Source organism: Drosophila simulans, chromosome 2L (assembly GCF_016746395.2).
Source record: "Drosophila simulans strain w501 chromosome 2L, Prin_Dsim_3.1, whole genome shotgun sequence".
In the NCBI taxonomy this organism is placed as follows: domain Eukaryota; kingdom Metazoa; phylum Arthropoda; class Insecta; order Diptera; family Drosophilidae; genus Drosophila; species Drosophila simulans.
The window spans coordinates 6580969-6596966 of record NC_052520.2 but is presented as its reverse complement, the minus strand read 5'-3'; the positions used below and the strand labels follow the sequence as shown (position 1 = coordinate 6596966).

The 15998-nt window shown below is 41.5% G+C and overlaps 3 protein-coding genes across 4 annotated transcripts; 1 reads left to right on the top strand and 2 right to left on the bottom strand.

Annotated features, from left to right (window-relative positions):
* Positions 1 to 27: 27 nt before the first annotated feature.
* On the bottom strand, positions 28 to 2222 carry LOC6731239 (prolyl 4-hydroxylase subunit alpha-1). The gene is made up of 8 exons (XM_016179669.3): positions 1980 to 2222; positions 1773 to 1927; positions 1524 to 1674; positions 1274 to 1470; positions 699 to 1219; positions 588 to 632; positions 362 to 527; positions 28 to 302 (listed from the first exon to the last, which is right to left on the bottom strand). The coding sequence occupies exons 1-8, from the start codon at positions 2198 to 2200 to the stop codon at positions 244 to 246; spliced, it is 1515 nt and encodes a 504-aa protein (XP_016023776.1). The 5' UTR covers positions 2201 to 2222; the 3' UTR covers positions 28 to 243.
* Positions 2223 to 3587: 1365 nt separating this feature from the next.
* LOC6731237 (igLON family member 5) lies at positions 3588 to 8237 on the top strand. The gene is made up of 6 exons (XM_002078360.4): positions 3588 to 3909; positions 6964 to 7207; positions 7267 to 7622; positions 7676 to 7957; positions 8018 to 8089; positions 8146 to 8237. The coding sequence occupies exons 1-6, from the start codon at positions 3822 to 3824 to the stop codon at positions 8235 to 8237; spliced, it is 1134 nt and encodes a 377-aa protein (XP_002078396.1). The 5' UTR covers positions 3588 to 3821.
* A 19-nt stretch (positions 8238 to 8256) lies between these two features.
* On the bottom strand, positions 8257 to 14289 carry LOC6731236 (5'-deoxynucleotidase HDDC2). Of its 2 annotated transcripts, none has more exons than XM_016179668.3 (5): positions 14021 to 14289; positions 12650 to 12805; positions 12000 to 12497; positions 9235 to 9528; positions 8257 to 9173 (listed from the first exon to the last, which is right to left on the bottom strand). In XM_016179668.3, the coding sequence occupies exons 2-5, from the start codon at positions 12722 to 12724 to the stop codon at positions 8874 to 8876; spliced, it is 1167 nt and encodes a 388-aa protein (XP_016023775.1). In that variant the 5' UTR covers positions 12725 to 12805; positions 14021 to 14289; the 3' UTR covers positions 8257 to 8873. The 2 variants fall into 2 exon arrangements, with proteins under 2 accessions (XP_016023775.1, XP_016023774.1); XM_016179667.3 differs by lacking the exon at positions 14021 to 14289 and adding an exon at positions 13644 to 13855.
* Between the last annotated feature and the right edge of the window lie 1709 nt (positions 14290 to 15998).

Sequence of the window (15998 nt, the reverse complement as noted above, 5' to 3'; positions counted from 1 at the left end):
ATGACCCAGCCAGTCATTTGGCTCATATTGTGGCTCATCATAAGCTGGCTAGCATTTTTATTCGATTAGCTATGAACCTAAGAAGTATTTTAACTTTACCAATGCGAATCTTATAAAAGATTCAGCTCATAATGCCACTTAAGATATTACCTAAGCTTATCACAATATCATTTGCATTTAAAATAACAATAAAAGCTATCTGTGTAGAATTAGAAAAGTGAATCGTTTTAAAATTTCAATTCTTTACTTGTAGCAGGGCTTCTTGAACATCTGTTCGTAGTTCAACATGCTCTTGACTAGCACTAAAAAAAAAAGGATATTCTTTTGTAAGAATCATCTTAAGAAATGAGATATTACCAACCCCATCGGCTGCCCACAATGGTGGGACAAACGGCGTGCCTGGTCAACGGATTCGGGTCACCATTATTGTGGAGGTTGTACCAAAAGAGGGCGGATCCCTTCTTTGGCTGAATAGCAAGTTGGGCGCCAGGGAAGATTGTGGCACCACCCACTGGAATATCGGTCATCTGGAAGAGTTCAATTGGTTAAATAGTACATTTTTTAAAGAGTGTAATTTTTGAACTTACGTAGAACAAGAATGTCATTAGTCGATCACCTTCCTCAGTCAGTTCCTAATAGTTGTGTATGATCTAGCGATATAATAAATAATATACACTTACATGCAACAATTTACTTACCGGATGAAGCTTAATGTCCATGTAGTCACTGTGTTCTTGGAAATAACCACCAAGTCCATAATTGATTCTGGCCAGTGTGGTGGTATTGCCCACATCCAGGCCCGATATGTCTGCCATGCGATTCACCAACGTTTTGTCCAACTTTCCGCCATCGTCGTCGGTGACTTTAATGTGGAAGAGGCGATCCACCCGATCTGGAGTTGTATAGTTTGTGGTGGTGCCCAGAATCATCTCCTCTCGGGTTAAATTCGTCAACTGAGCTATCTCACTGTCATAGATCACGTTGTGATATAGCCAGATAAGTGGGTCTCTGCTGATCTCCTCCTCTTTCAGTGGAGCTATTCGCATAAATGGAGTGGTGGTGCTATTATAGCGACACACTAGTTGTGGTCCTGGTGGAAACTTTCCCTGGCAGCCCTGTTCTATTAGAGTGGGCGGTTTCCTTGGCCTTAGGTGCACCAATGAATTGTTCGGGTTTTGAGAGAGTTCCTTCAGATAGTCACTTAAGTTGTCAAGGGAACCTGATGGTAAACAATTGTATATAAACACCAATATTATTGATTTCTTGAACTTGCCTTCTTGAAGCCGACTTATGACAAACATTTTTTCAAGCTCTTCTCTTTTTGGAGCATAGAACTTAAATGCAACATTATTTTTTGGTTTGGGGAGGACACTTAAAGCTAGTCGATACCATTCAGCCGCACGTTTAAATTCTGATCGTTTGTACAAATAGTCTGCTAAAGCCAAGCAGTCGGAAGCTGACATTCGTGAACTATAGAATTGTTATTATTATTATCTAACAGTGTTAAAACTAAGTTATCTTACCCTAGCTGTTGACCTGCCACATGACCCTGGGCCATATCCGATGACTTCAGGTCGTAGAAGTGTTCTATTCTATCCATTCCCATTAGGGCCTCTTCCATATCATTTGCGTTGGGTGTACGATTGATTAGTTTATTCATTTCCTCGATATCAACTGCAAAATATTTAAATACACCAATAGCCTGTTTTTTCATATTTAAGTGTTAAAATACAAAAATGCACTTTGAGCTTTAAATTTAATGTAATTCACACCTTTCATATTTTCTTGATCCCTTAAGTAAGCAATCAACTTGGGCCAATCTTGATGAGCCCGCCTTACAAGTCCAAAGGAACTTCGGGGATCAGACACATATTTATATCGGTCCACCTTGTGATCCAAATAATCCTGATTTAAAGAATTAATAAAACTACTCGAAAGTTATGGAGGTTTTAAGGGAGGATTTAAAATATATATCATACATTCTGAGAGTTTTGATTTTTTGTTGCAGCAAGCTAACATAGTTGTTCAAATGCTCCATATAGGAATTCTCAATCTCTCGAAGTTCAGACAGGGCTCGAATGGAGTTTGAGTATATTACTTCCTGTACTACATCATTTTCGGCTTTCTTTGCTTTGCAAACTGTGAATAGGAATAATATAATCCAGTTCAGCATAGTATAATGAAATGCTCGTAGCAACATTCTGCTTCGAAATACTATATTTGTTCATTTCCTAACAAAGATTTTAAATATTAAATTGATTTACACCGCTCATTCGTCAGACCTATTTTAAATGCTGCGGTGATTGGTACACTTAAGTTACACAGATACACTGTTTGTATATTTAGTTGAATATAATTTAGTATTTTCCTACCAATCCTCATAGAACATATTTCATGAGTGATTCTTGTTTTAGAAAATAGTTGTTAAGTCGCTTACTTCCTTTAACAGCGCTACACAACACTATAACTCTTAGTAAAGTTATACACCGCCATAATTTTATTGTTAGGTAACATCGGAGTTGTAAACCATTTCCGTTTGCTCCTTACAAAATATGAATTCGAGTTTCTACACACTTAGTCAAGACACTTACTATTCAGGGAACTTGTAAGTATTTTTGTAAGTAAAAGTTAGGAAAGTTTATTTGAAAGGCTTTAAACATTAAGCAGAAACTATTTGAAATTATTGCCAGATTTTTAAATATTATTGATTGATAATTATGTTAAGTCCAATATAATACGCATTAGTCGGGAATCATTTTAAACTAACTAACTTAAATCTATTTTAATAATCTGCATAATTAGTCAAGTCAGATACTCTAAAATCCGTTGGTTTATTTTGTTGATTATGAAAAAATATGATTCATTAATCACTTGGACTTCAAGATTGAATAAAAACACACTCAAATTTCAGCAAAATGTTATTTAATTAAGACAGAGGCTCTGACTCAGTGGCCAGAATGAAGAAAGGAATTCATAAGAGCACCCAAGACAAGAGAAACTTGCATGGGCTAGCAAAAGATGTGCCCCTAGGGGAAACAACAATCAAGCAAATTCCACGTGCTTATTATGATTATTGTTATCGCTATTGAAAAGCGCTAATTGTGCGCAAATAGCGGTGCGAACTTATTGCCAACTTACCAAGAAGCTCACACATGCAAACCAAGCCAGTTGGAAGTGCAAGCATCGCAGAAAAGCGGAGGAGCAGCCAGGAATCCGGGGGATATGGGGGATACGGGTGAAAGTTGGGCAGAAGATGCGCGGCATTTCGGGGTTAATTAGAATGGTATTGGAGTTGGATTTTATTCCCCGCCACCCACCAAAAAACACCAATAATGTGTCACTTTCCCCCGGCAACATGTCGTATACTTCATATCGTCACGTGCATATGAAAATGTTACGTCGGGCGATTTATGAATGAAACATTTACTATTGCACAGCACCGTCCTTTGGCTGCCGGGCACCTTGACTACTACTGGCTACAACCATATCCACTAGACCCACTAGAACCATCCCAACCACCCACTCCCTTCGCAAGGCCGCAGGACACATGCGCAACGCCAGTGCCGCATTTGAATTTTGAATATGAGTTTTGACACTTGATTATCAGTTCGCGACCAGTTGTACGGGTGTGCGGACGTTTGGCCACGGCAATCGGCGGAAAAAAACTTCATCCGCAGAAGCGGAAAAAATACATTTGCGCTGTTGCGGCGGAAGTTGAACTTCGGCCATTTGGGCAGTGAAAGTGGCAGAGTAAAAAATTAAAGTGGGAAATCAGCAAATATTCAAAAGTTTCGCACCTTGGTTGCGGTTGAGTTTCGGCTATGGGAAGGCGATTGCCCCCCAGCTTTTGGCTGCTGCTCCTGCAGTGCTTGTGTTTTAGCCAGGCCAGCTTCTCGGAGCTAAACAATTGTAAGTGGATCGGGGATGTGATTAACTAAAGGATAAAGAGGTCTGATTGCTAATAATGACATTAGTCAGAAATTAGAGATTTACTTAGAATGAAATTCATAACCCATTAAATATTAAACTAAACATTTCATGATTTGTAAGGATAGGATGCCTCGATTAATTTGAGGTTTTTTAAATGTTGTATGATTAAAAAGTAACCTGTCTACCAGCTGAACTTTTGTAACCCGCCAACCCGAAATTATGAACCAAAATGTGTACAGCTAATTGACTGCAAGCTATCTAAAGCCGGAGTGGTAGCGTATAAAATGGAAGGCAGCTGGTAATCGGAAGTCCAACGAGTCCATAAGTGAATAAACTGTGGCCAACATATTCCCCAGACGGGACAGACAGGATGGCAAGGATGGGGAAAGGGCGCGGGCGAAGGGGTTTCCGGTGGTGAGCTGCGAAAGAGTAACGAGGGGCAACTTCCGCTGGTGCGGAAAATGTGCGCCGAAAAAAACAAAACAAATTTTCCTTGACTTTGGCGAGCCAAATGCGATAAATATATCAAAATTCGACAAAATTCGCATTTAAATCAATGTGCCAGATGCAAAGTAAACATAAATATTGGCAGGCTAGCCGCAGCGTGCGATAAGAAAGTGAGAAGTGGCTCAAAGGAGTGACGATGCACCGCACGATGTTCCGTCCCAACCGCCCAACTTATCACCCACCACCCCCCCCACAGCGGGCAGGCAGACAGACAGTCGCGGAAAGGCGACGTTTTCCCACTTCCTATTGCACTCGGCGATATTTTCCTTGCTTTTTTTTTCCATTCCTGGCCGGCGGTTTCTGCCGCTGAAGTGCCGCGTTTTTTTGGGTGGCTTTCTGTGTGGGAGTTGCGGGTGTGAAACCGCCACTGCAGTGGGTTATTTCGCAGTTCTTACTTTACTTTTTGGCAGACATTGCGTGCTGATTGCGATTGTGATTCCTTTCGCCGGCAGACAGCTGGAGTGTCTAGCAGGAGACAGGACATTCACTTTCCGTTTCAAGTTCAAGTGGCGTGGGGAAAGGACGCGGCCGGATTTGCAGCGACTTCGCGGGGAAATTGCGGCTTAAGTCCTGGCCCAGCGATTCAGGCGATTCAGGCGATTCCAGCGATGCAAGTCGTGCAAGAAAACAGGAAAATATATTTAACAACTCATAGTCAATTTCCCCCATAAAATGTGGCAACAACAAAAGTTAAATGCTAAATTACGCTACCTTGCAGACATAAATAAACGAAGAAAAGTTTAACTAAAAGCGCTACATATACACACATGTATGAATACACTCAGAATAATTTCAAAAGTAGAAATCAAAAGCCAGATATATTGTTTTAAGATAATAATATTGATAGCGTTCCCTATTGTTGGTTATGTTAATGCTTTTATAATTTATTTCATAAGTTATTTAGCAACATTTTATTAAAACTTTTGCTTTATTTTAATATCAGTTCTTTAGATTATTATACTTTTTTTCCCAGTGCAAAGTGCGATGTATTTTATGGCTTAAAAAGTCTCGCACGTCCCTTTCTTCGGAATGTTTCAATATGCAAACATGCAATAGCCAAATTGCAATACCAACAAAAACAGAAACCATATCAACTGGGGGCAGTCAAACAATGGCGCCTCGTTCCCCACATTTGGAGCAACTGAAGGCGGAGCCCTCGGACTCGGACTCCAAAATAAAAAGCGCCCAACTTGCGGCCAGACCCAAACATAATCGCAAATTATAGGCTCCATGGCATGGCATCCGTAGGCTCCCCAATTTGATGCTAGTTTGGTGGATACCACCCCCTCCCCACAAAACGCAATCAATTCGTGAGGGGGGAACGGGGGGTAAATATAAAGGTGTAGCACAGCTTTTTACAATTTTCCAGGTACCAGCACCTGCTGCCCATCCCACCTCCAACACACACACACATTCCGCGCTCTATTAGATTTTTGCATTTTTTCGGGTTATTATTTGGTCATAATTGTAATTTAGGCGTTTGCTGGAGCAGGAACAGGAGCTGGAACTGTATTCCCCGTCTTCTGGCGGCCACACAGTCGTGCTACTTGTTAGGCATGTGATGTGATTTCTTCCATTACTCCTGCCTCCAGCCCATTGTTGTGCTTGCGCTGGTGTGGGTGGGTTCGGTTTGCGGTCGGAACTCTGGTGGTTAGATTGGCTGACGGCAACTGTCGAAGTCCTGCGGTCGGCCACCTTGACTCAAAATTATTGCGATGGGACTCGAGTTGGCCGAATCAACAGCACGCCGGAATGGAGTAGTTTGAGTTCATAGTGTGTGAACCCAATGTGTTTATTCCATTATTTACGATAAAATCAAAACATACAACATTATTTATGTGCATGAAGTAGCATTTTTGAATAAAAGTACTCAGAAAAGAAACCAAAAACAAATCATAGTTTTAAGATTATGTTCAAAACTATTGTCTCTATATATTTCTAATATATTCAACATATTTTCCTCTTGCCCCTTTTTTAAATTAAATGTTATACTGATTCAAAAATATCTTTAATTGAATAGCTTAGTTATTCCAGTCTTAAACTTTGTTATTTTGCCAGTAAGTAGCTGACATCTCTATAGGACACCTAATTTATCTAATTGTTGGATTATTTGCCGCTGTCTCGGCCTAATGTTAACCTCAAGAAATTTATGGCCATTAAACAATTTTAAATATCGTTGACCATTTCGGTGGCCATCTGGCAACAAACTTGGCCTAGGCTGCGTTGACATTCTGCAGAGACAGGCAAAAATGTGCGAGGAAAAGAAATGAAATAATTATCCTGATATTTGTGGATTAGAAAAGCTGCACATAAAAAAAGGTTATTTTTTAATTGAATTAAATGCTTGGCGTCTGAGTTCCATTAAATGTGGAAATACAGCAAATGCCAGTGCCTCACATTTGCAAGCCCCATAAACCACCCCGAAAGCCACCCAGCAGTTGTATATCGTCGCCCCATTTAGCGCCCTAATGATGAAAGCCATAAATGCCAAACCATTGGGCTTGGTGCCACCATCTTCCCTTGCAGCGGATCCCAAGTTCAGCGGTCCCATCAACAACTCAACAGTTCCCGTGGGACGGGATGCCCTGCTCACGTGCGTTGTCCACGACCTGGTTAGCTTCAAGGTGGCCTGGCTGCGAGTGGACACGCAGACGATACTGAGCATCCAGAACCACGTCATCACCAAGAACCATCGCATCTCCATCTCCCACACGGAGCATCGCATCTGGCAGCTGAAAATACGCGATGTTCAGGAATCGGATCGCGGATGGTGAGTGAAAGTATCTATTAGATAGATGGACCATCTTCTGCTACTAGCGTTTCGCGTAGGTACATGTGCCAAATCAACACGGATCCGATGAAGAGCCAAATGGGCTACCTGGACGTGGTGGTGCCGCCAGACATTGTAGACTATCAAACCAGTCAGGATGTAGTTCGTTCCACGGGACAGAACGTAACACTCACTTGCAGTGCAACGGGAGTGCCAATGCCCACCATCACCTGGCGTCGCGAGGAAGCGACTCCGATCCTGATTTCAGACGACGGCGATCGGGAAGTGTTCAGCGTGGAGGGTCAGAATCTCACCCTGTGGCAGGTGCAGCGATCCCACATGGGCGCCTATCTCTGCATCGCCTCCAACGGAGTGCCACCCACAGTGAGCAAACGCGTCATGCTGGTGGTGAACTGTAAGTGAGAAAAGAGACTTGTATTCAATCTCTAATTCTGTGTTATCTTGCAGTTGCGCCCACGATCTGGACACGCTACGATACCATCTACGTGGGCCTGGGCCAGAAGCTGACACTGGAGTGCATCACAGAATCGCAGCCGGCATCGGTGAACTTCTGGCTAAGGGATTCGCAATTGCTGCAAGGAGGTTCCTACGAGTCGGTCTCAGTGGACCACGTCTTCCGGATCGTGATGCGGATCACCCTGCGTCCGATAACGAAAAGAGATTTTGGGGAGTACATATGCAGGGCAAAGAATGCGATGGGTCAGACGGATCGGATTATAACCGTGCACCGTAAGTCAGATTATATTTCGATAACTTAATCCCTTAGATGTAACAACCTTTGACCACCAGATAAGGCCAAGAAGCATGGACAGCACTCGCATCAAACATCCGCCCGCGAAAGTCAGTTCATTGTCATCGAAGGTTGGTTTGTTCTAAATAGAGTCGCGATAAGGTTAACTAGCTAAATCTTATTTCAGAATACATCGCGAATGTGTCTGATAAGAGCTGCAGTTTCCAACCGCTTTGGATAATGTTTCTATGTTTCGTCAATAAAGTGTCACTTTTGTGAGCAATCAAACAATGGGTGCTTTGTCTTTTGGCCACGTCTAATGAGTGACTGCATCTTTATATTGCCTAATTCACAATGTTATATTAATAATAATTTTGGTGACAATTGTTCGATTCAAGGGTAAAAGTAACGCACGTGAGAACAAACTATAAAAAAAAAATCAATTCATTTGATTTTGATTCTGATCTTTCGTTTTGATTTTTACGTTTGGTTGGCTGAATAAAATTGCTTTAGGACAACATTTACAATAATTATGATCATTATACTTTTTTTAAAATAGTCTACAATTCGTTTAAGTTATTTACAATTGGGTTCCTTAGTCAGATCAATTGAATATATCGATAGAATTCGATCCGCAACTTTACGCTTAACTTAGAGGAAATCGAACTAAGGAGACGTGTTCAACAGGTGTGTTTGTCCACATTAATATTTAGCTACTTCCCATCGGTTGCATCTGTTCCGTTTCTTTCGCAATAAATTAGTGAGTTAAGAATTAGATCTAGCTATGAGCGTGTCGAGGTAGGCTTAACAGTTTGTTAGTTGGATTGGCTTACAAATTAAGAGCGTGGTGGTTTGTATGTGAGGATGTGTTCATGTGTTCATGTGCTAGCCTAAGACGGGTTCCTACAATAACGCTCAACTCGAGCCGTCATGCCCGTTAGCAAGTTTCGAGGATCTCTCCATGCTAGGCACCTCGATGGCCGGCGGCGGTGTGGCGCCCTTTTCCTTGGCCAGGACATCCCTCTGCTCGTAGATCTCGTTGACCAGCTTCTTCACAAACGGATGGTTGAACTTGCCCTCCGTTGAGTCGAAGAACTCCTGGTGCTTTAGAAGGCAATTGTCCCGCTTCTCGTACTCGAACGCCTGCATGACCATATCCAGGCGATCCAAATCCTTGACGAACTTGCTCTCGGCAGTCTGCCCATGCTCGTATTCCTGCAATTCGAATTACATAAATACGCTTCGCACAAGGAGCAAACTTGGCTTAGTAACGCACCTCAAACAGCTCCATAATGCGTTTGCCACGCGGCTCGATCAGCTTGCAGATATCTTCCATCGCCTTGAACTCCATGGCTCGCTTATCGTCCTTGGAAATTCCGCAGAACGGCGTTATGTCACCCACCAAACTCTCTGCCAAATCGTGTACCAGCGCCAGTTCCATGCAGCGAATCTGGTTGAGTCCCTCACTGCCATCCAGCAGAAAGGTTAGCATGCTCATCCTGTACATGTGACCCGAAATCGATTCGCAGTCGTTGACATCACGCAGCACCCATCCGGTGCGTTTTGTGTGCTGCAATAGAAATGGAAACACAGCGGGTTAGTGAGTTTATAATATAAAGTGACTATTCTTAGACCAGAGAAGATACGTTCTAACAAAATGCAATGCTTTCGTACTCAATACCTTCATGTATAATTCAAGAACAACACAGTTTCTTTAATATTTAAGCTATTGTTATCCTTTCTCGTTTCTAAGATTGCTTGTTCCTGTTCTCAGTCTCACATAATATCCCTCCTGCCACTTTGATTAATTAAAAACACGACGCGAATTCGGTGACATCGTTGCCGGCTGGGCTCGTTGCACACGTCAAGGTTGTGGCCCCATGCCCCAGACCTTCAACCCAAGCCTGCCAGCGAGGTTGGTTTGAGACTGTTGCTATTTGATCAATAAAGGTTGTATTTATAGACCCAACCGGTGGTTGGGAGAACAAGGTCCAAAAGACATTGCAGACCCATTGCCACCGACATTCGTTAATTTTCGTAGTTGCTAATGCTAAAAGTTGCCTTACTTCTGATATTATTGCTTCATAAAACTGCAAGAAGCCACAATTCCGCTGCAATCACATACGGTCGTGTCTTATCGGGCTTATTGATTAGCTGGTCCGATCAATTTGTAGGCACGTAATGAATTATGCACCTTATCTGATTGCTTTGCTTTTTCTATGAGCTCACACTGCAGTTATTATTATTGGTATATATAAGTTCATATTAATTTTATTAGTAATAAAGTTATATGGAGAATGTGAGTTATAGTAATGCGTTGATTAAATTATATGTTGCAGGTTAATGTAAGATAGGCCCACTTTCATAGATTTATATATAAATATATAAACAAATATTAATGTCAACAGTTTAACTAAGATCGTAAAAACATCGTTGGGAAAAGTATTTATTGGTGCTTCGTGTAAACTAATAACAATGCGACTAATAATTCCTCGAAAACAAAACAAAGCAGTACATATAGAATATAGAAATGTATCGCCTCATTTTGCTCAGTTTGGAAAACATATAGTATATATTGTTGTCCCCACCAAACCCCCCAACTGCCCTTGTGCCGCTCCGTCTAGCTCTAGTAGATAGCGTCTATAATTTGAAGGCCAAGATCAAAGTCACGGGTTGCCTACTTTTTCGCTGCCTTTGCACGCTCTATATGCAATCGGATATAGAATAGAAGATTTAGGAACCTGACGTTCCGTAAGATTCGTTGTGGCTTATTCAAGTTCCTCGCCCGCCTTACGTCAATGCTGACGATACATTATTGTTCACGGGGCTCGAGCTGAAAATTCACAGCGAATCCAAAACATTTAGGAAAAAAAAAACAAAGCGAAATATGCCTTCTCACGTGAGCAATTTGAAAATTTAGCTCGAGTGCTTCGTATACCTACTGCAATTTTGTTGCGGAGATTAGACGACTCACACACAATCAGCTCACTTAAGTGACATTTTCACCCATGGACGACGGGGCAGCTGCTCGAATTACAAAACGATTCACTTTCTGCAGCTTGTCGATAGGAAATCAAGCCCCGTGCCAGGGGATTTTCGTCATTTTGTGGATGGGTTGGACTGTTCCGATTAGATAAAAGTTGAGCTAAAGGTTCCAGAACGTGCGGAACTGTGGACTTTTGAGCTGTTTGTTTTTCATATTCCAGTTTATATCTATCTAAGGCTTCTATAAAGATACATTTTTATATGGGTTGACTTTGTAAATTGTCTGAGCTTCTGTCGCACATATAAGATACGTTATACAATTTACAGAAAATAGCAAAAAAAATGAATTTTAATTCAAAATGGATTGAAGCAGAACATTTTTGACTGCATATACGCAAGCACACCTATATATTAGATATATTTCTTTTTTTTTTTTTTTGGCAACCGACTATAGAAATTTGTTCAAGGGGGACAAGAGCGAGGTTGTCGCTGACATTGTACAATACTTTCGCAGATATACTAAACAAAATAGAAAAGTGAAAAACGAAAGAGTGCAGGCGAAACAGAATTGATTATACAAAACGTAAATAAATACATCTTTGCGTTCTATTTGCGTTGGCTTGCGTTCTTTTGTTTATTTTCTGTTTGCTATCTGGTTTTACTTGAGATCGCGGTTTTGCAGAAATAATTTGATAAGCAATTTGTTTATTACCAGAGGGTTTCGTAATAAAATACTGATGTGAATGGAAACTCAAATATCCCAAAGGCAAAGCAAATGTGAAATTGCTCAGAAATATAAATAAACAACATACTAAATAAATCAAATTTTTCCATTATTCTCAACACTGAATAGCTCTAATATTAGTTATTAGCACTAAGAGCCAAATAAACAATAACATTTTGTTAAAGCAAATGTTATCCCTTTGAAGTGCAAGGTTCTGTAGCAACCAGTTGGTGGCAAAATCAAAACACGCAGGACAACGGGAAAAATCGATGCGAGCATATGACGACGCGCTAGTGGAGCGGGAAAAACGCAGGTAAACCAGTTCCACCTACCTTCAGGTTGCCGATGAGCTCCATGAACTGGAGTATCTCGCCGAGGCCAGAGCTGAAGCAGGGCTTCTTGCCGGCACTGGCCGATGCGGAGGCCACCTCGTGGCAGGATGCGCCTAGTCCGGGCGTCTCCTCCACATCGCCGCCGCCCGCGCTGGCTGTGATTTCATCCGGTTTCTGCGACTGCAGAGGCTCGGCTGCTAGCGATGACATGGCGAACTTGGTGGCGGTCTGCTGCTGCTGCTGTTGCTGCGAGGACTTGGCACTGGTCTGTCCCTTGGCTGACTGCGTGTGGATGTGGCGCTGGATGTCCTGGCTGCGCTGCTGAAGTAACCGTCTGGCTAAGTGGTGTGCTGTGAAATTCTGGCCGTGCGCCGACTCCAAATCCGACTCTGATTCACCGTGACTGCGACCGTCCGTGTGCGATGGCGAACCGTGACTGCTGTTGTCGCCGAACTTCGCTTGACTAGAGTGCTTTGTGGCAGACGCTGTGGCTGTGCACTGAAAAAATAAGTGGGTTATTCGAATCTAGCATTGTAATACTAACTGATGAATTTATGAAAGCAATACAACGAAATCGAATCTTGTATTCAGTTTAAGCTAATATGCATGCACATTTTTTACTTTTATTACACGTTAAACTAATTTTTTACCAGTGTCTTTGTGGCTCCTGACGTCACGCCGATTGCTGTCGCTCGGAGCAACTGCTGTAGTTGTAGTGAGAACATCGCGACCACAAATGAGATCAAATTCAGATCGTGGGCTACAAATTTGTAGCCTGAGTCAAACACGTGATGTGCAAGTGGCGTCTGTAGGTGAGAAAGGGACGGAAATACATAGTCGTAAGTGTTGTTGTCATAAGCAACATTTCGGAACAGTTTTATCGCATGCGATTAATTTGACTGAGAAAATGAGAAATAAAGTGTCATGGGATAAACTGTTATTTACGTTTGTGTTGATTTATGGAAATATGCATATTTAGGCACAATAAAAATCTATCTAACTGAAGCAGTTGATCAGTATGAATGATTCACTGCCGTTAATTAACATCATTAAAATGCCAAACAAGCAATATATTGTATAAAATTTAAAGTATTAATACTTCGAAGATATTTCCTCTTAAATAAGCTGATGCAATGTATATTATGCATACAACCAGACACTTCGCAAAAAACGAGGCAATTAAAAATTATTTATTTATTGCAAAACACAATGTCGAAAATGATATTGCTTTTTAAATTTTATAGATCGTCCAAAGTGCAATCGATGGGCAAAAATAATTAGCTTCTTATCAGCTGTCGGCACTTTTCTTCCCAGACTCTCATATAAACATAAACATGAATATGTCTGTACATATGTATGTACGTAAGTATGTTGGTACAGTTCGGTTCAAAACAATAACACTAAAATATTACAAAGGATTTAACAGGAATTCCAAGCAATCACAAGAATTTAGTTCGATTTAATTATTATTAAAATACACACATTAAAGCGAACTAATTTTTAAACAAATATAAATTTATATATTTGAGTTTGCAATGGAAATGGCTGAAACACACACTCGACTTCAAATTTTGCGCACTATTGTTACCGCCGCAGCTGTTTCTCTGATACACGTGTGTGTGTGTGTGTGTGTAGTTCGGCTACCTGGGTGCAAGAAGTTCCGTTAGAACAGGGGCAGCGAATAAATAGGAAGCGATGCCGAGAATTGACAGGCAGCTCAAGGTGAAGGCGTTCGATCGCGGGGAGGGGCGATTCGTGGCGGTACGTGGTGTGCGTTGTGTGGCACGTAAGCACCGTTAGTTCGTTGCAATGTTGACGACTATGAGCTGCGCCCGCCGATGGGAAACTGAAATGCTTTCTTTTGATTCGGCAACGCGACCGCCGCGGCCACAGCGCTTGTAATTAGGAATATAAATATATCGCTAAGCTAATATAGATACCATCGCACATACACCCACATACACACACACCGCACACGCGCACAACTACAACAACAAAACGAAATAGTTAGAATTACTAACGGAATTTATGCAACAGCCCAACAATCTGCATTCTGCATCACCAAGCGCTGTGCATCGTGCTGCGATGAATATTTTTAATTTAATGCACCAATCCACTTGGTCTCTCGCCCGCCGACGGGCAAATAAACAATGTTGCGCGCTCTTTTATTCAATTGTATTGGCTTTTCGCAGCAATTGCACAATTGTCTTTTTTCGGTTACACTTTTCGTTATTCTGCCCGCGAGCAGCTGTTCCGGTCGGTGTGACCGAGTCTGGGCAAAATGCTACCGACCAGCGGCGGTCAGCTGGTTGCTTGAGTCATCAGGGCTGGGAAAACCAAAATCCGTGGTTTCACTCCGAGGCTTACTGTATTGGTGGTGAACTTGGATGAAAAGTTTTTGCAGGTCTGGCAGCGCCCAGCATTTCACACTGCAATCAAAAGTAAATTAAGTAAAATGAGAGATGGTTAAATGGCAAAAATAGATTCTTGAATATGTTTGAATTTGAATTGAACCGGAAGTAAATATTTGTATTGATTTATTTTTAGTACTTCGATTGAAACTCTAAATCCGCAGAGATTTCTTATCAGCAACATATAGCTTAAAAGATTAAATATTGTTTAAAATCCTAGAGACACTTAACTCGAGCAATAACCACTGTGTATCCATTTTATTTGATTAATATTTTGTGATTCAAGCTCTGTATTAAACGGCTTTCTTGTGTAACTACTTTGTTATAATTATTTCCCTGATTATATTGCAATCGCTTTCTGACAGAAATAGGTCGCCAAATAAGTCGCTTCTAAGGCAGTTAAGCGCGGAATGAGTTAGACTAAAACTGTCAAAACGTCAACCACTAAGCCCGAAATGGATCCAATGGATCTGGAGGGCAGGGCGACCACAAGCCAATTTAATTGATTCGAGCCACGTTGGCAGTCGCGTTTTGGGACTGGGCGACAATTTGGAGGCTTCCGGTTGGGCGGTGCGGATTATGAATAAATTTAAATCGACGGTTACGACTTATGCATATTTTAGGCAACATTACCGCACATAAATCCGCTGCATCTATTATGCAACAGCGCTTTGCTGTTTGCGGAAATGATTTATTTATGGGTCAACTGGCAGTCAAAGTGCAGGCTCATTTGTATTTTTTGTTTTTATTTGTAACTGCGTTTGTGGAAATCCTCAATGGAAAATGTATTAACATTTATTGTATCGGCGGTATGCAATTAAATTGGTTTAATCTTTGGCGCAAATTCAATAATTGATTCGAATAAATTTCTGCACATTTTTAGCCAGCGATGCGTGATCAATTTAAAAACTTTTACAAAAGGCATTAGGAAAAGTTATAGCACTCTGTCAAGAAAAGGCAGAAGTTTGAATATATATATCCTTTATATATTTTCTATAATATATATGCATGATTTTAGATCATCAATTTATTTCTATAATATTAATTATTTTTGCAATGTCCCAGGACTTGATCATCTTCCGGCGCGGCTGAATCCCTTTGAGGGGCATACCAAAAATTTTTCAATTTCAGCAGATGCAACTTTTCATCCATTTCCTTAGTTTGCTGCGTAACTGGCAAGTGAAGCGCTAATGAAAAACTTTGACAGAAAACTGCATTCCTGCAGGGAAATTGAAAGGCTCCGCCGAACGACAGGAAAAATTGCCAAGAAGAAGAAAAGTTGGAGGACAGGCACTAAGGAAAGAATAACAATAGTCTGGCACGGTCGGTGGGCCAACGCGGCGTATGATTAATGCTACCCCGGCATCAATGGAAATCAATTAATTAACGACAACAACAGGAGCTGCCGAGGCAGGAATCGATGGGAAGTGGAAAACAAAGGACACGCGCTCTCGTCTGCTCACGAATGAATCAGCGATTGAATGAATGAATGAGTGTAATGACTCTTTCATTAAGCGCTGGACCGTGAATAAAGCATTAACCCAACCAGCAGCCAGCAACCAGGCAGCATAATTTGGCCGGAGCAGCT